The 26,796-nt window shown below is 46.3% G+C and overlaps 1 protein-coding gene across 13 annotated transcripts in view; it reads right to left on the bottom strand.

Annotated features, from left to right (window-relative positions):
• The window catches only part of dmd (dystrophin), a 356,433-nt gene that overhangs the window by 55,156 nt on the left and 274,481 nt on the right, over positions 1-26,796 (bottom strand). For all 13 annotated transcript variants that reach the window (XM_086147909.1, XM_086147907.1, XM_086147902.1 and 10 more), the window contains 9 exons: positions 26,403-26,614; positions 26,171-26,325; positions 24,858-25,047; positions 18,377-18,549; positions 18,138-18,294; positions 15,446-15,557; positions 13,312-13,580; positions 11,017-11,163; positions 3,186-3,249 (listed from right to left, as the gene is read on the bottom strand). In XM_086147909.1, the coding sequence (XP_086004035.1) occupies positions 3,186-3,249; positions 11,017-11,163; positions 13,312-13,580; positions 15,446-15,557; positions 18,138-18,294; positions 18,377-18,549; positions 24,858-25,047; positions 26,171-26,325; positions 26,403-26,614 (1,479 nt within the window). The remainder of the gene's footprint in view (positions 1-3,185; positions 3,250-11,016; positions 11,164-13,311; positions 13,581-15,445; positions 15,558-18,137; positions 18,295-18,376; positions 18,550-24,857; positions 25,048-26,170; positions 26,326-26,402; positions 26,615-26,796) is intronic.

Here is a 26,796-nt window from a genome sequence, read left to right as displayed (position 1 = left end):
CTTCTAAGCCCATGAAAGGGATTTGGGGGCTAAGGCTCCCTTAGCCTGATCTATTTACACCCCGTTTATGGAATCAAGTCTGATCGGACTTCAATCAAGATTTTCCCTCCACTGGTTTAAGAACGCATTCATCCTCTCATTATCTATACTGCTTATCCTGCATTCAGGGTTGCAGTGAGACTGGAGACTATCCCAGCGGTCATTGGATGAGAAGCGGGTTCACCCTGGATCCGTCCAAGGGCCACATGTAGGGACATACAGGTAGTCCCCCCACTCGCTTACTCATTCGTTCATAATATAGAGACATACAACCATTCACCCTCTCATTCACAAGTCTGTACAATGTAGGGTCAACTGTGAACCTCCTAGATGTTTTTGGACTTTGGGAGGTACCTGGAGAACCCGGAGGAACCCCACGCAGAAACAGGGACTCCATACAGTAAGGCCATTCTTTGGGAATCCAATCGGCGGGACCTTCTCGCTATGAGGCGGCTGCGTTAACTATCTGATTAACTAACTTTATATTCAAGCTTAGAAACAAAATGCCAGCCTTACAACAAAACTCTGATTATTGCAGGGACTTTATCTGCACGGGTCATCATCTATCACTTCACATAAGACTGGACATTAGTGCTTTTCTACAACTTAATTTGTATCAAAATGCCAGGTTGTGTCTTTTTACCGCCCCCTTCCCCCACCACCACACACACACACACACACACACACACGGTTCTTCAATTTTAATCACTGCCACGAGCGCAAGTGGGATGTTATGCTCTTTTGTCATCTGTAGTCTTTTAATTATTCCGCAGATGAGCTGTAATTAAACCAAAGAGAATTGATGAGTAAAAACAGCTGGCAGCGCAAGGAAGAGGCTCCAGGTGGACATCCTTCAATGCGAGAAGAAGAAGAAGAAGAAAAAAAAAATCCTTCCAAGATATTCTCTCTTTTATACATCATTAATCTGTGACGTTAAGTGCAGTTGCTGTGCGATTTTATGTCGCTCTCTTTAAATGCCAGGTCTCGCTGTGGCTTCTTTATAAGTCTTGTCTCACATCTCTCTCATGCGTATATATATTTATATATGCCTCACAGCAAAGGCAGGAAACAGCGAAAGCTGAGCTTCCAGATGTTATGGAAGTCCCAAAAGGGCCCGGCGCCATCGCATCTCTTGGAACTCGCCGTCGCAACTCTTAGAACACGGGGGCTACCTTTGGTCCCTGGGGTCTCTAGAAGCAGAAAGTGTGCCGAAGCTTTCGGGTACCAAAGTTCCTCTTTTGGGGAACCATCTTCAGATCTCCATCTGAGGCGGTGGACATCCTGTCTTTGTTCAAGCGCAGGCTTAAAACCATCCTTTTTCAGAGAGCTTACAGTTAGCATTAGCACTAGTTATGGTGCCAAAGGCTTACATTCCCAAGGGATGTCCCTTGATGCACCTCTCTCCTTCCTCCCATCCTGTCTGCAACCTCATATCCTCTACTGAGTCCCCAGGGTCTCCCATTTTGGGTTTCAGTGTGTGTGTGTGTGTGTGTGTGTGGGGGGGGGGGGGGGCTTGATCTACTGTAGTATCTTGCCTGGTGTCCACCATTGTTATTTCCTTTATTAACATCAAAGCTATTATTGTGTCACTTCACCTATTTGCATGCAACTGTCAGCGCTACTTGTATTAGCATCTATCTCTGCCCTGACATGCCCTCTCTCTCTTTCTAGCCCAACCGATCGAGGCAGAAAACCGCCCACATCGAGCTGGGATCCGTTCTGGGAAAAGGCAGTCATTTCCTCACTGATGTCTTCAAGTGCTCGCTCATGGGGCAATGTTGGTTTTTGTCGATCATCTTAAAGTGTGTGGTCCAGACCTGCTCTACATGGGAAGTGTCATGAGACTGCGTTATGATCTGGTGGCATATAAATAAAATCAGAGTTGACTGGACTTAACACGGGTGAATCCCAGCGCACGCTTCCAGCAGCCAATAGCATTCTGGCAAAGGGGTATTCTGATCACGGATTTATGCATTATTAAACGGAGCGTTGCCAGTCGGCTCTTGTTTATCTTAGATAAATATCTGGATCCATGCTTTACAAGATAGAACGCAAATGAACGAGCCGCATCTGAAGTTAAATATCGACCGGCTCCCTCGTGTAATCTCCTAGCGCGACACAGCGGCTGCGCTCCCTCTTGGATTTACAGCGAAGTGAGGAGCCAGAGCGCTAATGATGTTTTTTCATGAAACCGGAACAAAACACAAACATCCGCCGCAGAAGCCAAAGCGGGGTCATTTCCACGAGAGACGTTGCGGCGCAGTGTTTGGGTCACGTCCCCGCCTCCTGTGTGCAGTAACCCCTGGAAGGAGTTTAATAGATGCATGATGCCGACTGAGGCTAAAAATATCGGACAGGAAGCAAGAAATCAAAAAAACTGTTTTGTTAATTATGCAAATAAAGATGAATTAATGTTGAGCTGCTTTGCCCTGGAATTAGCGTTAGTTGTCTGATCAAATGTGTGGAAAGCATTGAGAGTTGGATAAAGATGAATTTTCTCGCAAAGGAAAAAGGTTGTCAGGATGAAAGCAGAATCAGTAAGAGCCACGCTTGCTTTTAGCGAGCTAGCAAACTAGCAAACATGCCTTCGGGCAACATCGGAATGTGGCTAACCCTTAATTACCTTTGATATAAACAAACACATCATCAAATGACCAAATTATTTTTACTTCAAATGAAAGAGGCTGCAGATGAATTGCACGGACCAAACGCACAACTCGTTTAATTCATTTGGCGATCGATACGAGGCTTTTAATCTCAAGTTTTCGTTTTTGCTTCCAAAGATATCTGGCCGGGATATGATGGACCGCATCCCCGAGTGAAATAGCAAAAATAATAAATAAATAAATAAATAAATAAATAGATCGATACGCCGTCGGGATTCTTGTCACGTCGTCAGCCGGTGACATGTTGAAAGTCGAACTCTACCTCTTCATGTCGGCACGTCACTCATCGGGTGGGACTGAGTGAACCGCTGTCATAACGGGCGCCGGTGCCCTGTTTTACCTCAGACTTTTTTGTCTTATCTCGCCCTTAAACCCACACACACGGCACACATATTGAACCGCCGCTCCACTTCTTTAGAAGCTTGTCAGCTGTCAACACCCTGACGGATGCACGTATGCGCGGGAAGCACATTTACTCACCGTGGAGGAGGCCGAAGTCCCTGTGAGCATCCGTCAGCTGCTTGAGATGGTCTTTGATGGAGATCTGATGGAGAAGGACAGAAAGAAATAGGCTTTCAGATAGATAGGTAGATTTCGCTCTTCTGTGCATTCCTATGAAGGAACCCTAAATGTACATGCAATGACTTCTTAGGAGTCATAAATAACTTTGCGATGGGATGGGGCGCCGCACTGATTTGTGCGAGTGTCACACTGAAACGGAGCAAATGGAGCTCTCTTGCAATGAAGTAGCGGCACAAGAATGGGCAGATGATAGGAAGGAGAAGGGTGGGGGTGAGGGTGGGCCCGTGGAGACAAGCATGGGAGATGTAATTGAATTTGTAGCGACCAAATTAGAGAGGCCGCGGTCTCCCTCGGCCCGGTGCGAGCTGTCTATCAAGATGGAGCCGAGATAATTGTGCCAAATCAGCACGGCTCTGGAGGAACTCGCCGGAATCCGGCCTCGGAGTTCTCGTCTACGGTCGCAATCTCGGAGCGTATCTTTGATCCTCATCGAAAGTGGCCGTTTGGCAGGTCCTGCTGATGGTGATGTACGGAACGCTGAATGTCGACCGAAGGACCAAGACAGAAGGGTACGTAGCTACAAAACGCATTTAAGAGGCCACCAGAGTCGCCATTGTATTATTGTCCTTCTGTCGGGGTTGCCTAAGAAGAGTGTCCTAGGCCTACAAATTGGGCAGGCCGTGTTCTGACCGCAGCGCGTCAATGTGAACCAATGACTCTCCGCTGGCTTCCTGTTTGGAAGCATAAAGCAGACTTTAAGATGCTACTCCGCGCCTATAAAACAGCCAGTGGCACTGCGCCATCTTATTGAGATGACTAGATGAACCACTTTGATGGAAAGTAATCCATAAAGATATTTATTATCATGTTTATGGCTATTTTAAGATTAGTTTAAAGATTATAGAACTACTGATTAACTATGATACTGCAGCTAGGCTATAGAACTACAGATTAGTTATGTTACTTCAGATAAGATATACAACTACAGATTAGCTATAGAGCTACTAATTAGCTATGGGGCTACAGCTAAGATATAGAACTGTGAATTAGGTATGTTACAAGACTTAAGCTATAGAACTACTGATTAGTGACGGAAGTAAAACTAAGCCATTGAATTACAAATTGCCTATGGTACTACAGATTAGCGATAGAACTAATTAGCTTGGGATCGACAGCGAAGCTATTGAACTACAGATTAGGTATAGAACTACTGATTAGCTCTAGAACTATAGTTAAACTATAGAACAACAAATTAGCTTTGGAAAAAAAGATATGATGTCAAACTATAGATGAGCTATAGGCCTACAGACATGCTATGGAGCTACCGATGAGATATAGAACTACAGATTAGGGATAGAACTAATTAGCTAGGGATCGACAGCTAAGATATAAAACTACAGATTAGTATAGAGCTACTGATTAGCTATGGAACTATAGTTAAACTACAGAACTAACAGATTAGCTTTGGAAAAACAGATATGATGTCAAACTACAGATAAGCTATAGGCCGACAGACACGCTATTGAACTACCGATAAGATATATAACTACAGGTTAATATAGAATTACAATACGGTGGTCAGAAAGGTCATTTTGAAAGTCATTTCAGAAGAAGACGACCCCCAGATTCTCCACCTCGGTTGTTGACCCTTCCCCGAGGCTTTTCTTGTACATGAGGGTGTATTGTTTGCACTGCTTAGTTTTTCTTGGTCATTTCGCCACAAATATAAAAAAAAAAACAACCTCTGGGCTTTTCTGCATAGTGAATGTTGCCTATTGAGAAATTGATTCTTTTAGGCTTTCAAACAGGCTGTGTATTTCCAAAAAAATAAAATAAAGAAAAAGCCAACTGATGCTTGTGGGGAGCCGGCACGCTGGAACATCCCCAGAGAGGATGCTGTTGGTGTAATCACTGCTGCTTCCTGACGCAACACTCAATGATCCAATGTTACCAGGCAACCTGATGCGCAGAGCTTATTAGTGGGAGGTTGGTTTTTCTTCTTTTTGTTCCAGAAAGTATTTTCAAAATTGGAAGCCGATGCATTTCAAGTTTCCTTTTTCTTGGAGCAAAGCGACGGAGATGGCTTATCACCCGACCCGGGCGGACAGCTTGGCTGATTAATCATTGAGCCTTTCAATCCCAATAAGCGAGGGAGCCAGCAGCCGCACGCTGTCAGGGAGGCATGGGTGTGATAATGAAGATCGGATGAAAATGGTTTCACCGTGACATGGACCAAAAGGCGACATTACCTTTGGCTCCGCCTCACCCAGTCCATTACGGCATGAGCTGTTTTTCCCCGTATCCCCGGTAACCTGGTCAGAGTCGCACAAATGAGAGGAGCGCGATTGCTGAGGAGGAATTTGCCGCAATTACCGGGAGAGCATTGTGTCTCCGTAACGGCCAATCAATTTGGTCCTTTTAGGCATGAAAGAACACTATGAACCAACAAAGCTGGGCTGAATGTGCAGGTACCACTCATTTTCTCGCTATCTCTCGACAGTCACCCACTCACACACACACACACACACACACACACACACACACACACACACATACACACACACACTGACTTCCGTGTCGCTCCCAATGAGCCACTTGCAAGGAACAATGACATTCGTGGGGGAAAACCGGCAGCAAGGTTCCCTTTTCTGCTCAAATGATTCTTTCTCGTGAAAAAAGGACAATTTGCATCATAAAATTTCACAATCTTTCCGAACAGGCTTTCTGATTCCCCTCCGTCCAGTCAATTGTTCCCTGCCCGTTGAATCTTGGAAGACACAAAGAGGGAGTAGGTCCGAAGTTGTCTTCTGTTATTTGCCTTGAATAAACCAAACCCTGTCCGGTGCTAATGGGAAGTTGAGTTCCAAGATAACAGCTGGTCTCGGTTAAAATGGTGAAACTGTCGGAGAAATGAAAAGACTTTTGCGATACCCTTTTGGAAATTGTTGCCGATACTTGCTTGTGCTTTGCTGTGATTGGAATATTAGGTAACAAACACAAAATATAACGCTAGTCAGTTCAGAAAATTTGCCCATTGATCTACGTGGCCGAAAGCCAGCAATCAGTGTCACACTAAACTCCTAAACGTACATTTATGCTCAACCTTAAATTTTCTACATTCTCGGGGAGCTTACGGGTGCACGGTTTTCTCAAGTGCAATTAGTGAAAGGAACTAAAAAAAGAAACAACGTAGTGTTGGTGTGACCAGGGAGAAGAATTTTTTGCCCCCATGCCATCATGGATTCAATGTGCTGATGTGAATATTGGCGGGTCTTTGAATGTAACGCTAGACATGGGAACACTAGGCTAATATGAGACAACTGCAGGCTTTGTGTTTCCTCGCGACGGCTTGAGGTACACGAAAACATATCGCTCTCAAGGTTCATTAATGCTAAATGTTAAGATACGTATAGGGACGGCCCTTTCTGTCCGTCCTCTACATTCACTTCTTGTGTAATCCTCTCTGATTTCCCAGAGCTTGCGGATGTTTAGCCAAACGCAGCAAACAGAACAGTACCACCAGAAGTTGTGGTGTGGTGCAGTGTTCCCCGTTATGCTCGAGTGCGACTAGCAAAAAGAACTGAGAAGAAAAATGAAACAACATGGCGCCGGTAAAACACGGGAGAAGATATCAATCCGTATGCCGCCATTAATTCCATGGCTTGATGGCGATGCACAAACACCACCGTCTACAGCGCCGCCTCTTCTGTAGAACATCAATTATCACTAGCTTCTCCTCCGACGCCACGTATGCTATTGTTTGAAACAATTCCCGAACACATAAATGAACTCTGAACTTTGCATTGCCCTCTAGTGGACATATCGCTCATCAGCCATAGCAATATAAAGCACGGCGTGGAAAATTTGACTGTCACATTTATCGATGCTTGAGATGGAGATACTTTTTTGCGTGCCCAACCTGCAGCAAACGGAATCAACAGCGAAAATACAGTTATTTGAATTATATGTAAAAATATATACATATATATTTGAATATCTGTGGGTTTTCGGTGGGTGGACCCCGCTGTGCCCAATCCTTTGCATCAACCATACTGACAGTTTTGCCTTTGTAACAACACAAAGGTGCATAGATCTCGTGTCATTATGAGTGTGTGTCTGTATGTGTGTGTGTGTGCAAGCGCCGGCGAGCATCTGGTTAGGTGCAAACATGAAAGAGACCAGCCGTCTGGTCCTGTCGCTGTGTTATCAGCGTGTAGCCCATCTCCACCCAGGACTTCTCGGCATCTCGTTGGCAGCTGATTGGCTCTCCCTGTCACCCCTGGTATCAATCACCGTCTGACGACCGGCATGGCTTTGGTGGTCACAGAGATGGAGACACACGCTGGTGCTGCTGCTCATCCTCAGCAGATGCTGTATGTTTTTTTTATATTTTGCCCCCCCTTAGAGAAACACTCATAATATGAATATCTTAAATAATAATAATAATTATAATTATAATATAATAGATAAATATTATTCTTTGAATGTGCTTTGGCGAAAATAGCACCAGTCTCATTTTCTCTGATTAGGATTACATTTTTGTTAATTTTAAAGTAATTTTGGTTGACTCTTAGGTTAAAATAAGTGCACTATATATTCATATAGACATCGGGGCCTTATTATTGTGATATTGGTCGTATTTTGGGCAAAGTGGAGAATTCCCACAGGAGGACTTTCTTTGTGGCGTCTCCACGTTCTCCCTGTGTCTGTGTGGGGTTCCTCGGGGTTCTCCGGGTTCCTCCCACAGTCCTAACACATGCAGGAGGTTTACGTGTGAAGACATGTGAAGGAGAGGGTGGATGGTAGTTGCTAAATGACAAATGCTGGGCTCAGTGCACTGTGATGCAACGCCGCCGCCCTGAACGGAAGACAACAACATTCAACTCTGAGTTTGCTCTCTTTTTCCTTCAGTCGCACGACGCCGGGCATGCAGCGTTACATTACAATTACAGTCATTTGGCAGATGCTTTTATCCAAAGTGACTTACAAAAAGTGCAATTCAGTCGCCGAAGATCCGAAGTACCAGTAGTCGGAAGTCAGAAGTGACCACTCAACCAAATAGCCATCTCAGAACCATATACGTGCATACATTAATTTCATTGTTTTTGTTTTTTTTTACTGGGGGTGTTGGGGGCTAAGTGCGATTAGTAGGGTAGTGCTTGGTGAAGAGGTATGTTTTTCTGACCTTTTTCGGGAGCTCATTCCACCACCGAGGAGCCAAGACCGAGAAGAGCCGAGACCGGTTCGATTGGCAGCCGGGGGCTCTGAGTGATGGGGTGGACGGTCGCCCAGAGGTGGCAGATCGGAGGAGAAATGTGGCTTGACCATATCCTGGAGATAAGACGGGGCTGTCCCGTTCACCGCCGGGTAGGCGAGCACCAGGGACTTGAACTTGATGCGGGCGGCTACCGGAAGCCAGTGTAGGGACATAAGAAGGGGAGTTTTGTGGGAGAATTTGGGACGATTGAACGCCAGGCGGGCTGCCGTTTTCTGAATAAGCTCCAGAGGCCTGATGGTCACCACTGGGGCACAGGCAAGGAGGGAGTTGCAGTGGTCCAGACGAGAGCATTTTTCAACCGCAATTCATTACATCCACAATATTTTCGCTCCAGTCTGACCCATCGAGTTTATGACCTTTGTGAGACTTTCAGCCCAAAAGCGAAACAAGACATAGCCGCTCGAGATTTCGTGTCGTGTTTCAGAGAGAAAACAGCTAGGTACTGTTTTACCTGCGATGCCGAATAACAATACAAGTATTTTAAATATTGCTACCAGAGCGGGAGCTTTGGTTCAGTTCAGCCAATGAGAAATAGCATTTCCCAACTTTTTTGTGAGATTTATGTGAAGCGAGTGATGAAGATAATAACATCTAATTTCTTTGCTTCTGTCCGCCCGCCGACGAATTAAGACGATTGACGATTGATAAAACTTGAACTCCCAGGCATGTTTTTATGCTGGCGTTAATAGAATGGGCTCATTCATTCTGCACCACTTATCCTGTTGTCAGGTGGAGCCTATCCCCGCTGCCATAGGATGAGGGGAGCGATGCAACCTGGACTGATCACAGGCTCACAGAAACCCGCAACAATTCACCCTCTCATTTACACGTCTGGACAATTTATGGTCTCCGGTGAACATCCTACAAATGTTTGGACTGTGGGAGAAACGCGGAGAACCTTAAGGAATCTACGCAAACACGGGGAAAACATGATGACTCCATACAGAAAGGCCCCCTGTGGGAATCCAACCTTCTTGCCTTCTTGCTGTGAAGCACTAACCGCCAAGCTGCCCTAGAATGGGACGACAGACAGTCCTCGGTTTACGACGTCCTCGGTTGGGGTCTTTTCCTGGTCACCAAGTCCCATAAATTTTTTAAGAAAGTTTTGTACTATCAATCCCATGTAAGCCGTTTACAACGTTAGGACTAATTCTGCACGGGATCTAGTCAGCGAGCAGAGCGGATGAATATGTCTTTGCACGGCGCTAGACGAGGACGACGGCCTAGTTTTCATACAACGGTTGTACAACATATTGGGTTGTGCAACATTTGCTTCTATATTTGTGTTGTTTTTTTAAGGATTTTTTTTCTTTTGAGTTCCAACTTTGCAAAATCGTGTTACCTCGCACTGTATGAATGGATGGATGTCACAGACCCTCTGTAGAATGCTTGGAAACTGTCTTTGTTTAGTTGCTTACAAGAGTTTGTAAGATGTTAACAAACATCCGCCGTCCAATTCCAAAATGGGTCTGTGACCAGCTCTGTCTGGGCCGACGTCCACCCTGATTTCTGCACATTTACTTTCTCTCCATCCTGGCTACTCTCCCTCCTAGAATCCGCTCGAGATTTTACCGCTCTGACAGCAGCAGAAGATTAAACTCTGTCAGAGACGGAACTTTCAGACAATCTCTGCGAGCGTCCAATTGCCACCCAACCAAGGTATCAATGCATCTTTCCGGTGTTTTTTTTTGGTCGATATCCACTTCCTGTTTACACTTCCATTTCCATAAGTGCTTTAGAACCGGCGCTAATGTGTGAATGAAAGGGGGAAACATCGGTGAGTGAGTGAATGTTATCTGGTGTAAAGTGCTTTGGAATAGCAAGGCGATGAAGTGTTGTATGAGTGGGATCTGGCCTGGAGCCTGATTAGAAACACTTTTGTGAGAGGTGTTTGGTTCCTGCCAAAGACCTGGTAGGTGAGATGATGGATCCTCACTCCAGTTCTTCTTCTTCTCCCTTTGGCTGGTCCTTTCAAGGGTCTCCACAGCCAATCATCTGCCTCCACCTAACCCTCTCTCCTCATACCAACTCACATCCTCTTTCCCTCCATCCATAAACCTCCTCTCTGGTTTTCCTCTGCACGTCCTACTTGGCTCTAACCTCATCATCCTTCTATCCAGATCTTCACCATCCCTCCTCTGTCCAAACAACCAGAGTCTGACTTTTATCTCCAGAACATCTAATCTGTGCAACCTCCTTACTCCACAAAGAAGAACCTCCATATCTTCATCTCCGCTGCCTCCAGTTCACCCTCCTGTCTTCTCCTCAGTGTCCCCAAATCAGACATTGCTGGTGTCACCACCATTTCCTCCACCTTTCCTTTCCCTTGTTACAGTATTAATCTAATAAGGTCACATTATGTGGACTATATTTGCAAGATGTTTCAAATTTTTGGATTCCTGAAGCTCATCAGCTGCAGCTGGAGACCTGAGTGAAGACTTCTGACAGGAGTGGGACGTAACATACACCATAGTGCACATAGTGCACCATAGTGCATAAAAGGTGGCGTACCTGCAGCAGCTTCCAGCGTGTGTTGAGCTCCTCAATGCGTTCAAGGTTGCTCGACGACAGCTGGATGTCGGTTGGGCCAAAAGCTGACGCCAACTGGTTCATGTGTGCGACGTCTTCCTGGATGGGGGCGATCTCCTCTTGGAACTCCTGCGACACACACACACACACACACACACACACACAAACACGCACAGATTAAAAGACAGGATGTTAGCGGCCTTCTGGTTGTGTCGTATTTCCCATTTCAACTGATTCAACAGCCACAACAGATGCATCCATCATGTGACCCCCGCCATTCCGCTCGCCTCCCCGGCGCTCCAAGAGTTAGAGTTAACGCCGTTGGATAAATGCGAGGCGACGGGCTGCCGCAGATCCCTGTTTCGCATAGAGGGTGATAGATGCGAGTCGTACCCCTACCCTTCCAGATGAAAGCAGCCGGGATAAAGGGAACCAACACCACTGGAATTTGCTCGCAGAAAAATGTCTAGTTTTGTTTAAAATGGTGCCAGAGCTTTGTCAAGAAGAAAAAAAAGAAAAAGTTTTATGTTTCTCTTCATAAACAAGCGGCGGCGAGAGAGTTTGGTCACATCTTGGTAATGCAATGCATTACCTCGCTGGCTCAGGGGCACCGGCTGCTGAATCCGGGGACTTGCAGCCGGTCACGGTCCTTCACTGTGGGGTTTTCACGGGCATGGAAAGCCGCGATTCTCGCTATCTAGCTGCTTGCAGGCCATGGCGTTCCTGCATGGCTCGCTGTTAGCCAGGCCTGCGTCACGTATGCAGTGTTTTCCATGTGCTTTCAGGTGGAGATTTTTACAAAACAACAATATGGGACCTCTTATTGTGGATCCAATGGCGCAAGAAAAACGTGACTGCTGACGGAAACTATTTGTTTATGATCAAAATTACTTTTCATACCAAAGACTCTCTAGTGTCATTATCATGTAATGTCCTACTTATCGTGTAATGTCTTATCATGTTGCTTATATGCAGAGGTGTTTTTTCCTAATCCCACACTGTACCGCCCTAATAGGAGCCTAGTTTAGGAGTGGCTATTTTTTTTCCCCTCTTCTTCCCCCTTGTTCTCCAGTTTTTCTTGAAATTTCCCCACTGTGGGACCATTAAAGTTCAATTCAATTGTCTTGAATCTGACAGAATATTATTGAAAACTGTAACAGAATACATAAAGCTAATCACCGTTGGGTCTTCTCATCCTTTTTCCACAGACTGCAATTGTTTTGATTACCAGGGCTCTACTGATGTTTGCAGACGACACTGTGATATCCAATGAGAGCAGGAAGTGGGTGGAGGTGGAGAAAGGTGAGGGTATGATCTGGAATGGGGGGGTAAAGGTCAGCTGCAGTAAGACAGAATACATGAGTCTGAATAAGAGGGGCCCGTGTGGAGAGGTGGGGCGACAGGGAGTGGAGATGAAGAAGGTGGAGGACTTTAAATACTGAGGGTCAACAATCCAGAGCAACAGAGAAGGCGGAGAAGAGGTGCAGAAACGTGTGCAAACAAGTTGGAACGGGTGGAGAAAAGTATCAGGGAGGAGGAAATAAAAGAGGGAAGATGGAGAATAGGGAGGCGAGAACAGCCATGGTGTCTGGAGGCAGAGATAAAGTCAGACCGAGATGGTTTGCACATGAACAGTAAAAGGATGTTGGAAGTGACGGTCTAGAGGAAGATGAGATGGATGAAGGGAAAGAGGACAGAAAGCGGGTTGGTGTGACAGAAGAGGACGCAGAGGATGGAAGGAGGGTCCGATGGAAGGAGGCTGTCCTCCCAAAAAACGATATGATACAACCTTGCATGGAAACGAATCCCCCAGTTGCCCCTCGGGGACAAATAAAGTTTTTTCTGATTCTGATTCTTGAAACCTCTTTGGATCCACCAGTGTTTCTGAAGACACTACAAAGTCAGTTTTATTATTAGCTGCACGGAGACATACAAAAAAATGCCTTTCTCTGTCGCGGAGAGTCGCCGCGGTTGCCGTGTTTGTTTTTCTCTGATGGGAAGTTAAAGTCTCGCCACAAGTGCCGCTTCATCGGGGAAACTCCGCAACAAATTCTGCAAAGTCTCTCACTACAATCCTGACACTATTAATCCACAGTGACAAAGGGACACTGACAAGCCTTACTTCGTTCCAGACATCAATCTCTTTCACTGAGCGCCGTCGCCTCCGGTGCAAGACGGACCCTTTCGCAGGTGGACGCCACCTCCACTTATGACGACCGAAACCCCACGTTTCAGCAGAAACATTCACCGATGACAATCTCTCTCTCTGAAACCAACCTTGACTCGTTCGATGTGCTCCGGCAGTGAGTCGATCAGCAGGTCGCCCACCGGCTCCCACGCCTCCTTCACCATCTCCGCCTGCCTCAGCTGTCCATCCAGCAGGTCCTCCGCCTCCTGGAGCTCCATCAGGCGGTCCAGAGCAAGCTCCAGCCTCCTCTGCCAGTCATCAGAGTCGGCGTTGAGCCGGTCCCACTTGGAGATCACGTCATCAGCCTCCTTTCGCAGGATTCGGCCCACGTTCTGGGCTCGCTCCTCCGGGCTGATGTCTGCCGACCAGAACCAAAGACCGTTCGGTTGAAATGTCTTCGCCACCGGGGATTATCAGCAGCAGGAGAGCGTTTTCAGCAATAAACAGAAAAATAGAGAGAGCAGCCACTTTTCACCTTCATTCTTCTGAGAGTCATATATTGCATCTGCAATTTCTGACCCATTTTTTTTTTTTTTTTTTTTTAGTCTCGCTCCCCCCTTTCCCCACACAAGGCTTCGACAAGTGTCGGATTTCTTTCCCTTTTTGTTATTTTTTTGAATGTCAGTGATGAGTCCTGTCTCCATAATGACGAGCGGCAGATAAAAAGCGCCGGTGAACGCATCGCCGAGAGCTCGTTATCTTCGGGATGTTTTAACGGGGGCCGTAGTTACGCCTGTTGGCCGGCTCTATTTGTGTCTTTAAGTATGCATACTCTCAGCGCCCATGAATATGTAGATGGCTGTTTGGGAGTCTGTTTTAGTGGGTCTGCGGTGCATTATGAGTAAATTCAATTACCATACAAGGGTGAGGTGGCTCCGGTTGGTGAGCGCGTTTGATTCCTCCACTCTTGCTCGCCTGACGGAGCGCTGCTGAGCATGACATCATCTCCCTAATTGCTCATTGCTGTGCTGCAAAGTACCTTGCTGCTGCGCCTGCCATGATTATTACACGCAGACATGTTTCGCTGATGATGTTGTGCTGTATGCGGAAGTGAATGTGATTAAATAGAGGGCGTTCTCCTTCTTCTTAATGACTTTTTGCAATTCTTTTTCCGTGTGATCCTTCCCAACGCCAGATTGTCGGCAAACAATTCGGTGGGACTACGTCCTTCTGCTGTAGAAAGTGATCCCAGCTGCCGCGGATGTCGTTATCATTGCTAGGCGTGGACGTTTTTGGATGAATTGTGTCTTCTTCCTATGTGGATAATTACGCTGTGCTCAAAATCGCACATTATCATGGCAGAGATTAAGTGCGATGATTGGAAAGTGGGGCGTTAAGGATGAATTACACAGTTATTCTCAGCACAATTTATCAGGAGCCCTGACTGTGTGCACAAGGCTAACTGTCTTTAGCCGCCGCTGGACACCGTGTCCGCCGGAGCCGAAAATCCCCTTGAAAGCAAAAGCGGGGCTTGCCGCAATGGAAACGTTTATATGTCAAAGCATTCAGGTGGAAGAAACACAAGTTGCCGGCGATGGAAGAAACACCCGGATCTGAATCGAGGGAAAATGTCACAGAGTCAAAAGCTCTGCATGAATTCCGCTTTCCGGGACGTTTCCGTCGGCCGACAATTAAAAAAAAATTGCACATGCTGGCTGACTTTCAAAGAGCAAAGTAAGCGTTTGTTCTCTCAGGCTCTCTCATGTGATTAGCAGCTTGAGTCCGTTCCCTTCTTTCCGAAACCGGCGGCGCGACGTGTATTAATGGGGACCGTGGCTAAAGTTCAGCTGCTTTTCCGGCGGCTGGTAACCTGGCTGGTGTCGTGGCGCAGAGAGCGGCGGACAGGAGGTCCGTGGGCGTTTGTAAACCTCCACGAGCGGTCTTCCGACCGAGGACTTTGCCGTGCAGCTGAAGAGGCATGAGGAGGAAAAGCGGGGGGGGAGGGCTTTTGCAAACTGAGCCGGGGCTAAGCTCGTTTTACCCTGATGCTAATTAACAAACTATATGTTAAGAGTTTGCTGTGGATGGAAATGCCTGGGTTCTGTCGACCGAAACCCAGACAAGATGCTTTTAAACGGCTTACATTTGTAATCCGGCTACATCAAAGGGGCGGCTGAAGGCCTGCAGGGGGGGATGATCCTAGAAGAATGACGGCGAGTCCAGTTGCTGGATTGCCTACAGTTTATCGGATGAATCACGTTGGTAAGAGAGGGCGAGCGGTACCTCTCTGCTCGGGCGACGGCGTTTCCCGCGGCAGCTCGGACAGGAAGACCCCCACGTCCTCCAGCGCTTTGGTCACCGCCGGCTCCTTGGCTCTCAGGTCCCTCTTGAAGCCCTGCAAAGGAAGACACATGGATGCGACATCTATGGCGAGTTCGATCACGTTTATCTTCGTTGGAACAGAAGCCGCTTGTCTGGATAATGATGTTTTTCGAATGTGAATGCAAAACTGACAAAGGGCTTCTCACTTGCACGTACCACAGTATCTAATGCACCAGCTGCATCTTTTCTTATGTAGCATTCATTTATTCATTTATTATCTACACCACTTATCCAGCACTCAGGGTCATGGGGATGCTGTAGCCTAGCCTAGCTAGCTAGCTGCCATTGGGCGATGGGCAGGGCTCACCCTGGACTGGTTGCGAGTCCATTACAGGGCTACATTTAGCCATTCACTCTCTAATTCACACATTGCATCGAGACATAGAACTATTCACGCTCTCATTCAAACGGTCTGGTGCAAGGTGGTACCATCATGAAAGATCTTCCTAAGAAAACCCCTCCACTGGACGGGCAGACTTTCTGCACGCTTCGCTAGTATACCTACGTTTGATTGGATGAGTCATTCCAAGACAGGAATTATTTACGTATTTAGAAAAAACAACAGACTGTTTCCTTGTTTGGAGAGCATTTTCCTTGTAAGAGTTAAGACATCTTAAATTGAACACTACATAGCTGACATTTGAGGAGCCTCTGGAGCCAGCAGAAGCAAACAAGTACGCCAGTTCCTGCGTGAACTTCATGCAGCCCATGAGGGGAATAAGCCTCAAACAGTGTGAGGCTGAAACACCTTATGCTAAAAAACTAAAACCCTTCTCTAATGCATATCTGAAGAGCTCCCCATTTAGAGGCATCACTGGGGCTTTTATACGACATGATCAAATCAGCAAGACCAATCATCTTGCTCTTTTTTTTTTTTTTTGCATTAAAGGGGGTTTTCATTGAACCCGTAAGCCGCTCCGTTCCATTTATTCCGAGCCTTTCATTTGCATAATGTTAGTCGGAGCGACACGAATCCTGCTGCGGACATAAAATGTCTACTTTGGCGACGGATGCGCCAAGCTTTTTATGATGAAAGTATCAAACGGACTCGTTTTATTTTATTTTATTCTATTTCACCGCTCGCCGCACCGAGAGTTGAGATGAAGGTTTACGAGTGCCATGCTCCGCAGTGACTTTGAGAAAGGATAAAGTCTTCCGGTGGATTTCTGTGACAAGCAATGTGCTTATTACTAATAAATACATTGAAGCAACAAGCTCTCGCTCTTGATTTGCATATGCACCCCCAAAAGATAAACATCCTGGGATTGGATGAGTTATCCCACTGCCATTAACCCAAAGCTGAACTGGTCAGTTGCGAGGACTGCAGTGGATATCCCCAAATTACAACGTATTTACAAAACAATACTGCTTTTGGCAACACAGAATTGGTTAAAATTAAAACCATTGGACACCAGATGGTTTGTCCACGGGAGGACAGGAAGGCTTTTTATTGCTTAACTGGCTCGACGCCCTATATTTCTAAAAAAGGTCAGTTGTTTAACCTCAAGTGGAAAAAAATGCAATGGCAGCTCAGCATAAAGACAGATAATGTCAGATCCAGTATAGATGCAGTAAAGATGCAGTTTCCCCCGGAAAACACATTCATTCATTTTTTGCAAAAGGTGGGGTTCACCCTGGACCGGTCGATCACAGGACCAAATAGAGAGATATACAAACGTTCAACCTCTCATCCACGCGTCATACAATTCACCCCCTCATTAGCATGTCATACAAACACACACAGCAATTCACTCTTTCATTCATGCATTCAATAGGTCTTACACAAATTCACTCTCTCATTCACACATCACTTCGAGACAACCGCTCATACTCTTTTTCACGTGTCATATAGAGAAATGCGAAAAATCACTCCCTCGTTCATACCATCGTACAGTCATACAACTATTCACTGTCTCATTCACAGACTGGAATACAACCCGGGACCTTCTTGCTGTGAGGTGGAAGTACTAGATCATAGGTGTAAAACTCTGGCCCGCGGGCCAAATTTGTCCCGCACTGTAATTATAATTTGCCGGCAAAGCCATACCAGATGACTATTCGAGCTGACCCGCCGGTATAGCCTACAGTGCATGTACCGCTAATTCTACAAATCCAAGAATTTTCTGCTGATGTTTTGGCATGAAAATCACAACAGGACCCATAAATGCCCTCTCCTCTGTTGACAGTAGTCACAGCGACCTTATGCTAATACTGACACCCCGTTACTTAAGCAGAAAGCAGGATTTTGCATGTGTGCAATATTAAGTTATATATTGTATAGTATTAAGCTATGCTTGTTCCATATTTAGTTTTTAAGCAAAACTTGTTTGGGTCCATATGAAAAGGTTGATTGTTATATCTGGAGGAAGGTTTTTTTCAATAAATATCAATGTTGGCCCACGACTTGGTCCTAGTTTTGGATTTTTGGCCCACTATGTATTTGAGTTTGATACCAGATACGGAACGAATGAATGAATGACTAAACAAATTGTATATGTTTGAGGATGGGGAGTACCCATAAGATATTGCTCTGGTTTTGTAGGCTTAGAACATGCGTTTAAAGAGAATGAAAATCCACGTCTCCGCCTCCTACCCGGTGTGTGTCCAGTTGTGCCTGCACGGTGGGGACGTCCCCCCCGACGGGCGGCTCCTGCCCCAACTGCTGGCTCCTCAGCCTCAGCCAGTTCAGCAGCTCCTGCAGGGACATGTGGAGCCTCTTCCAGGGGGCCATTTCCGAATCCAGGAGGGCTCTGGGGACAGACAGACATGTTGTTCCCTCGTCCGCCTTCACCGTCAGGAGGTCAGCTGGAGTGAAGCTCCTCCCCTTCTCACCTCATGCTTAGGGTCTTGTTCCGCAGATCATTCCAGCGCTGGCTCATGTTGCTCAGACGCCGGTGGAGAAGCGCCGCATCCTCCGAGTCTCCCAGGGAGGTCACGATCCTCTGCCCGTTCTCGTCCAGAGAGTGATAGAGCTCTGTGTGGTTGTCAATCTCGGCCTGGAGGTCCTGGCGACACATATACAGTGAAAAAAAAAAATAAAAAAAAAAAAATCAGACAAGGCAAATAAATTGTGTTAGCGTAAACACACACTTCATTTTCTTTGTAATACTAGCCATCATTCAGGAATTCCTCTGCTCTCCACTGCCTGGATAGAGTGCTATGTAATGGGATGGAGATCTGAGACGTGATTTACTCATGAGCAGGCAGCGGGTGAACAATAACATGGAGCTTGGTGCATTGTGGATGGAAGTTTTCGCGGTAGTGAGATGTCCCACTGTGCGGTTCCTCACAGACAGTGTCAGGTTTTAGCTCCACTAGCAGAGTTAACCCCCGCGTGAGGAATGCAATGATTCACAGGCTTAATGTGCGACCTCTGACTCAGACAGTGTTTGCAAAGCTTTAGGTGAATTTCTGAAAAAAAAAAAAAAAAAAACCTTGTGTTGAACATTACACATCAATATATCGTGAGATAAGAAGTTGCAGGTGTTAGCAAGTCGTGCTCCTGTTTAGGAGTGGAAGTGCGCAACCGCAATGCATTAAGCTTCATGGCGCCATTTTTAACATCTTTAATGTTCTATATTGGTTTCAACATTAACTGGATGATGGAAACTGAGTGACCTGCAGAGGGAGTGATATTTAAAAGCAACAGACGCTCGCTAATGGTGGGAACGTGCAAGCGAATGATGCACATCAACCATGAGGCGGGAGCCGTGCAATGGAATGATCGCATGTCTCCATTTGTGAGTGGGAGAATTGATGGTTGTATATATTCATATGAAATGTGAATGAGTGAGTGAATGGTTGTCTCTATATGATGTTTGAATGAGTGAGTGAATGGTTGTATTTCCTAATATGATGTCTAAATGAGAGAGTGAATGGCTGTATGTCGCTATGTGGCCCTCCAACCGGTCCTGGGTGAACGCCACCTCTCGGCCAATCAAAGCTGGGATAGGCTCCAGCCCCTCTGTGGGATACACGCTATAAACAACGAATGAATGCATACATTACAAAAACCCAGAATTCTTTAGTACGGTTAATTTTTCCAAGCACTTAAAACAAGTAAGAATGTGCCATCCATCGGCTGTTATGATGGGCGGATTATCTTTGAGCATCTGAAAACGACACAAGATTTCAGTCCCGGCCCTCCGTTGATGGAAAGGTCGAGTGCGAAGAGTCATGAAGAACCAGAGAAGAAAAAGGAAAACACCGTGAATCTGGGAGTTTTCGATGGACGGTCAAAGACGAGTTAGACGACATGCATTTTTAATGGCACCTGTGGGGGTGAAGAACAAGACAGGGATGGGAAAGGAGCAAACGGGAGGCAGCGAGGGCTCACGAGGAGACGGACTGCAGAGTCCAAAATAAGTTCTCTGATCCTTCCTTCAAACTAAATCGGCCTTTGGATGACACTGAAATGAAAATTTCAGACTTGCTCTTTCAATGGCATGTCCCATCAGTGTGGAAACGGCCTCCATATTAACCATAAAAAAAAAAAAGCACGATACGCCCCCAAACCTGAAGAGGAGAACATGGAAAATTGAATAGTTTCTTTTCCAGACCTGAACGTGGTACACTTTTCTGCGTAGCATCCTAAAAAACTTCCTGGAAAAAAAAAAAAAAAATCTCCCAAAATTAGACACCAGGAGGGAGAGGACGAGTCACACCGCCACGCTTCCCCTGGTCCCTCAAGATTAGCAGGCGACGTGACGGCGAGAATGCCATCTGCATTACGACGGGCGTGTGTGACGGAGCTGGGAGATTTGGAGATGAGGAGGGAGAGGAGGGAGAGGAGGGAGAGGGACGGGGAGATAGAAAGAAAGAAAAAGCCAGAGAGAGTCAGGGGAAGATGGATGGATGGATGGGAGCGAGGAGGAGAAAAAAGGGAAGAGAAGGAAAGAGGCAGGGAGAACTTGAAAGGGTGCATAAAACCATGAGTGCGCTCATTTTCCAATTAAACGTTATCTGCCTGCAGTATTGTAGCCCCGGAGTGTGAGTGTGTGTGAGTGTGTGTGTGTGTGTGTGTGTGTGTGTGTGTGTGTGTGTGTGTGTACGCCCGCTCTGGATGCCACGCCGCGTTGCCATCCGCCATTATAATTGGGCACAGAAGACTATCTCAGCGCTGCATACAGTGCTGCTGTTGTACCCAGAGAGCCCTGTGCATGCGTGTGTGTGTGTGTGTGTGTGTGTGTGTGTGTGTGAGGAAAGGAAGTGTGTGCAAGCATCAATCTGCAGCAGTGTGTGTGTGTATGTGTGTGTGTATGTCTGTGTGTGTTTGAGAATTATTCCCGAAATGTTTCATGCCTATTGATGTGCCCGAGTGTATCCTTCGACGTGTGTATGTGTGCGCGTGTGTGTGTGTGTGTGTATGAGACACACACACTCTCCACCAGAGAGTGTGTGTGGGTGCAGGGTGAGGGCCTAGGGTCAAAATATGTTCTCGCGCAGAACAGAGCCTTCCCTTCAACACCCACAATGCAGTGGGGGGATTTTGCATTTGTCTGCCAGGGAGGCACCGGCCAATGAGATCTCCTCATGCTGCCGTGTCAGCATTCCTGTCATGCCAGCCTGGGCGGGAAGTCAAGGAAGTGTGTCTGGAGATGGAACGTATCTGGAAATGTGTAGAGGCACAACCTTTTTCAATCTTTAGTTTCGTCTTGCTTTTCTATCTTGATACGGATGAAGGAATTGCGCCTGACAAGCAGCCTGCAGGTTTTTCCACACTTGTGCTTGAAATGCAAAGGTCCCTGGTTGGATTCCCACCTTTCTGTGTGTCTCCATGTTCTCCCTGCGTCTGCACTGGGTTCCTCCGGGTTCTCTGCGTTCCTCCCAGAGTCCAAAAGTATGCAGGAGGTTCATTGGAGACCCCGAATTGTCCGCTTGTGTGAATGAGAGAATGAACGGTTGCATGGCTGTTTCATCCAGCGTCTGTATGCTGTGTGAATGAAGGGGTGAATGGTTGTGTGTGTGTGTGTGTCATTGGGCGAGAGGCTGCATTCGCTCCGGACCGATCACCGTCCAATCACATATATAGACATACAGTTAGGATCGATAATCTCTGATGCGCCTCGAACATCAGGTCATAAAACGGACAATTCCCGGCGCATGGCGTTCCCCAACCGGATACAACAAATATCTGCGATTCTTCCCGTCAAACAGAGCAGCGGATTGTGCACGTTCTAGATTCCGGGTGAGTAAGTATACACCTCTTTGAGTGCAAATTGTCATGCCGCCGTCAGCCGAGGGGTTTACAGCTCTGTTGCACGAAACTCTCCGGTGTGAAATCAGAGTACACCCTGAGAAAAGAAAACCCCAAACTGGAAGAATGGTGTTAATCTGTGCAGAGAGGGTGGCGGAGGAGCTGGAAAGGCAGCAGAATCTATTCGACAGTAAATCCCGGGTGATTTCATCCGCTCAAGAGGCCGGGGCCTCGGCTTAATCTCGCCTCAATCGCCCCTGCGCCGCAAACACATGCTCTTTGATTAATTGGCGAATCGGAGGTTAGCACTTCCACCTAAAAGCGAGAAGGTCCCTGGTTGAATTCCCACAGGGGGCCTTTCTGCGTGGGGTTCCTCGGGGTTTCCGAGTTTGTGCAGGTTCGTACATTGGAGACACTGCAGTGTGGAGACATATGAATGAATGACCAGATCTATGTGTCGATATGGAGTCTAAATGCAGGCTTGAATGGTTGTATTTCTACATTACATGTAAATGAGAGAGTGAATGAGCCCCACCTCTTGTCCAATCACAACTGGGATAAGCTCCATTCTACCCGCAACCCCTCATGCAGGATCAGCGGTATAGAGAAAGAACGACTGAATAATCAGAAAATTCTTGGACGTTGTTATTGTTGGAGTTTGATCAATGTCAGCATTACAATCACCAGAACTATTCCTTCCTGTGTGAAGCTCCTCGAAATAAATGACCCGACCTTCTGTCGTCGCTCCTCCACCCAAGTCTTAATGCTTCATGTGGTATAATTCCTGGAACGCCAGGCTGTTCCCGCCCTTCCCGCGGCGAGGGGGCGAGACAACTCCTGCCGAGGGGTTGCTTTGGTTCTGATTGTTTGGGAACTGACTTCGTCACAGCCCGGCTGTTGGTCTAAAGATACGAACACTGAAGTGCCCCTGCGCTCGGAAGCCCGAACTCTGCTGTACGCATGTCACAAAGTAGACACCACTCCATACCGTGTATCACCAGAAAGATCATTCAGCTCCCAGATGTTAACAACACAATCTAAATCCAAAAACAATAGCGGAGAGCAAAGACCATTAGCTTGCCAAATGAGAGCCTCCACAAACTTATCGACCACAGCCAAGCGCGGCATCTGTGGCACCGCTTGAGTCATCCGCCCGCTGCCGACGCCTGCTGAGGGCCTTGCAGCGCGATGTCAGTGGCCAGAGTGCCTGTGGCGGCAGTCCATGAATATTTTACCGCCGCTGCACTGCCGCCGCCTTCGACCCTCGGACCAGCTCTGACACCTCCGAACTGTGGAAACCCTCTGTGAGAATAAATGTGGAAGTAGTTTTCAAGATTTGGTGTGACCGATATTTTAATCCATCTCCAACAGATGCCAATGACAGCCGGTTCCAGTACGAACAGCTCTAAGAAGTCAGTTCCGAGAGCTATCCGGCTAGAATTCGGTTCCAGGAGGGAGCCTCCTCCATGGGAAACTTTTAGTTCTGCATTCCCACAGGCGGCTCCTTTTCACTCCAATTCTCACTGTTCCTGTTCATTGTCTCGAGGAGCAGGGAAACATCTGACTACGATGGCACACCGCTAGACACACACCGGGCGTGGCTCACGAGTTCCACCAATCACCAAGTACCAACATTATGTGAGTTCCTACAGAAGAGTGAAAAGACCCTGCCTTGGAGAAGGACAGGGGTGTCAAACTCATTTCTCATCGCGGGCCACGTACGGCCTAGGTAGATGTCAAGTGGGCCGGACCATTAAAATAATAGCATATTTAACAATAAATAACCAAAATATCATGTCTTTCTTCTTTTTTGGTGTAAAGAAGTACAAGGACATTAGAAAATCTTGGAATTTAATGACCAATCCCTTTACAAAACATTTCATGAAACACCTCATATTTCCTTAGACAAAAGTGCAATTTACTTCTATCCTTCACATGTATGAACTGCAATCATGTGATCATGAGATCCCACTGATCGTACAAAGGCACAAAACTTTAACAAGTAATTGGTATTGAAAAATATAGTAATGCACTTTAAGATTAAATGAGACTTATAAAGAAAGGGATTTTCAAACCATTTACACATGTACATATAAAATCTAAATTGAATCCCTGCCTACACCCTCCAAACTAAAAAGGGTGCTCTTAAATGTGTAAGGATTGGAGTATTCACCTGTCCTGTAAATGTGTAAACTTCATCCATGAAACATGCATACTCATACAATACATACTGAAAATGTATGGAGTTGCATGAACAGTAGAATTCCATCATACTAGTTTGTAGTGAAGCTGGCGACTTAACTTTAAATTGCACATATTCGCTAGCATTTAGCTAGCTGGCTTTTACCGCTGCTTCTCTGATTTCTCGGCTATGGGTGAAAGTGGACCGCTGTTTCCTCAGACCAGCCTGCAATTCGTCGATCTTATCTCTTCTCAGTTGTCTTTGCAAGCTGTCATATTTTTCGCTCTGATGAGTCTCGTAGCGGCGCCGTATATTATATTCCTTAAATACCGAAACTTGTTGCAAACACGCTAAGCACAAAGGTTTCCTGTGTGTCTCCGTAAATAAATAGGACATGGTCAATTTTTCTTTGAAAATTCTACTCTTTAACTACTTTTCTCTATTTTGATAACGACATTTTGGCTAATGAGGGCGTAGCGGGGAGGCAGAGAACAGGGTAGAAACAACGTCATAACAAGCAACAGGTGGTACACTGATAACGTCTGCTGATTGGTCCGTCTCAGTGATGCGGATTGTCGTCTACTCTGACCAAAATAGTGCGCCTCCTAGCGGAAAATTCTCGAATTACACTTAATAAAAAATAAAAAAAATCCCTGTCTTTTATGCATTTTTTCACTTTCAAATTATCCTGCTGGCCTGGTCGAACCCCCCGCGGGCCGTATTTTTGACACCCCTGGAGTAGGAGCTGGAATAATTCTAGGAACTGGAGGACCATGGTCCTTGGTACCTCTGCTGTCCAAATCCATCAAGAAACAACTTAATTCCTGAAAAGTTTCTAGGACCTGCAAAGAATTCCTACAACGCGCAGCAGAAATACGTAAACGTTTACATTTGCCCGGCACTGTGGGCTTCAGAAAAGTGTATGCAGGTCTCACCTTCCACTGGGTCAGCAGGTTCTTGGCTGCCTCCGGCTGTTCCTGCAGCCTCTCCTTGTTGGTGGCATCTATCAACACGTTGCAGGTGGTCTCCGCCTCAGTCAGCCAGTTGAGGAACTTCTCCAGGTCCAGGTAGAACTGCTGCAACAGCTTCAGAGCTGCCTCCAGAGCCGTCTCCCTGTCTGAAACCCTGGAGGTCCACAGAAAACGCGTCACCGGGACGAACCGCCTCAAGCCTTGATGACTGTCTTTCATTTTAACATGCATTTTTAACAACTCTCGTTAAAACTCTGTAGATAAAACAACCTGCCACCGATGGACAAAGAGGCAGGCATAACCATGGGATACATATATTTGAAAGGGTAAGGGTAATTACAAATACAAAGCGTGACGGCAGATTACATTTCGATTTATTTGCTATTTTCGTTACCTGCGTGGCAACGAGCTACGGAAATACATCTGGCTCCGTCCAAGCTGGGGAGAAATCTTTATTTCCGTCAGATTACAGTGCTGCTCCGGTGAAGCATCACCGACAGCGGAATTTGGAATTGTTTCAGCTCCACTCCATCAGCTTCTCACACTGACAAATGCGTCTGCCCATTTCTGACACCAACCCTTAACGGTCTGGAGTGCAAGAATCTTATTTAACTTTAGTGGTGGAAAAAATATGGAAGGATTCTTTCATGAATCTTGATGGATTGATGAAACATGAAAAATTAATGCAGAGAAATAGAAGCTAGAAAAATGAAAAATGAAAGCCTATCTTTGCTGTTGTGTTTAGAAACATCTTTAGTCATTCATTCATATTCTAAACCGCAGGCCCCTCGCCCAGCTGTCATTGGGCAAGAAGTGGTGATCACCCTGGTCATCACAGGGCCACAAACAGAGACACAACCATTCACACATCTGGACAATTCAGTCTCCGATAAACCAGAAAGGTAACGGTTGGAATTGAACCAGAAACCGTCATGCTGTGAGGTGCATGGACTAACCACTGCAGAGTCTCTTATGGGTGCTATGAGGGATGATTAAATTTCTTTTCAACACACATATCGGTTGAGGGAGCTGATATAGAGAAAATTGTTTTACATATAAAGTACAGTATCATCTGCATACAGAATGATAAACCAAAATTATTTCTGTAAGGGGAAAATCCTAAAAATATTAAGAAAAAAATCACAATTGGAAATTAAATAGAGTGTAGCAGCTCTTCTTAGCTCTTCTTGTCACTGGCAACCAATCAGTATATTTTCACCAAATGGTCTTGGGTAAAAATTGATAGCAATAGTCATTTGGTATGTTTGTGTCTGTACCGTTTGCTGATGTGTGTCCAAGTGGCCTCCATGTTGTTGTTGACCTGAGTGACCTTGTGCGTGTCATCACTGGCATAGAGCGTCAGCAGTTTGTCGGCCTGTGCGTTGGTTTGGTCCACCTGACCCTGCCACTGCTGCAGATCGTTTGCAAAGAGCTGCAGAGGGAAGAGGGGGAGGGTAACATCTGAGAAACTACTGTTTTTTACGGTCGGTGAGAGGATTTACAACCCACCTTCAGCTCAGCATTTTGCTTTTTTAGCGACTCCACCGAATATGTGATCAGCTCCCAGGACTCCAGCCTATCGCTGGCCTCCTTGACCAGGTGATCCACCCTGTTCTTTGAGTCCAGCCAGTCAACGGAGTCCTGCAGCATGTTGTGGAGCTGCTTGGTCCGGTCCGAGAGTCTGGTCTGAGAGTCCTCCCAGTGAGTCTGAAGCCTGTCAACTACAACGACAAAAGAAATAAAAAGGTTAAAAATCTTCATCTGCTCCTTTGGTCGGCCTTCTGGAAGTGCTGATGTTTGCAACTGTGTTGGGGAGATTTACATAAAAAAGTGCAGACAACCGACTTTAAAAAATCCAAGAACAAGGCGCGGACCATAATCAGACCCAATGAAAACCACTGAT

The sequence above is a fragment of the Fistularia commersonii genome, chromosome 6, assembly GCF_037954325.1.
Source record: "Fistularia commersonii isolate RoL2024-O1a breed Wild chromosome 6, RoL_Fcom_v1.0, whole genome shotgun sequence".
In the NCBI taxonomy this organism is placed as follows: domain Eukaryota; kingdom Metazoa; phylum Chordata; class Actinopteri; order Syngnathiformes; family Fistulariidae; genus Fistularia; species Fistularia commersonii.
This window is presented reverse-complemented; position numbering and strand designations above follow the sequence as displayed.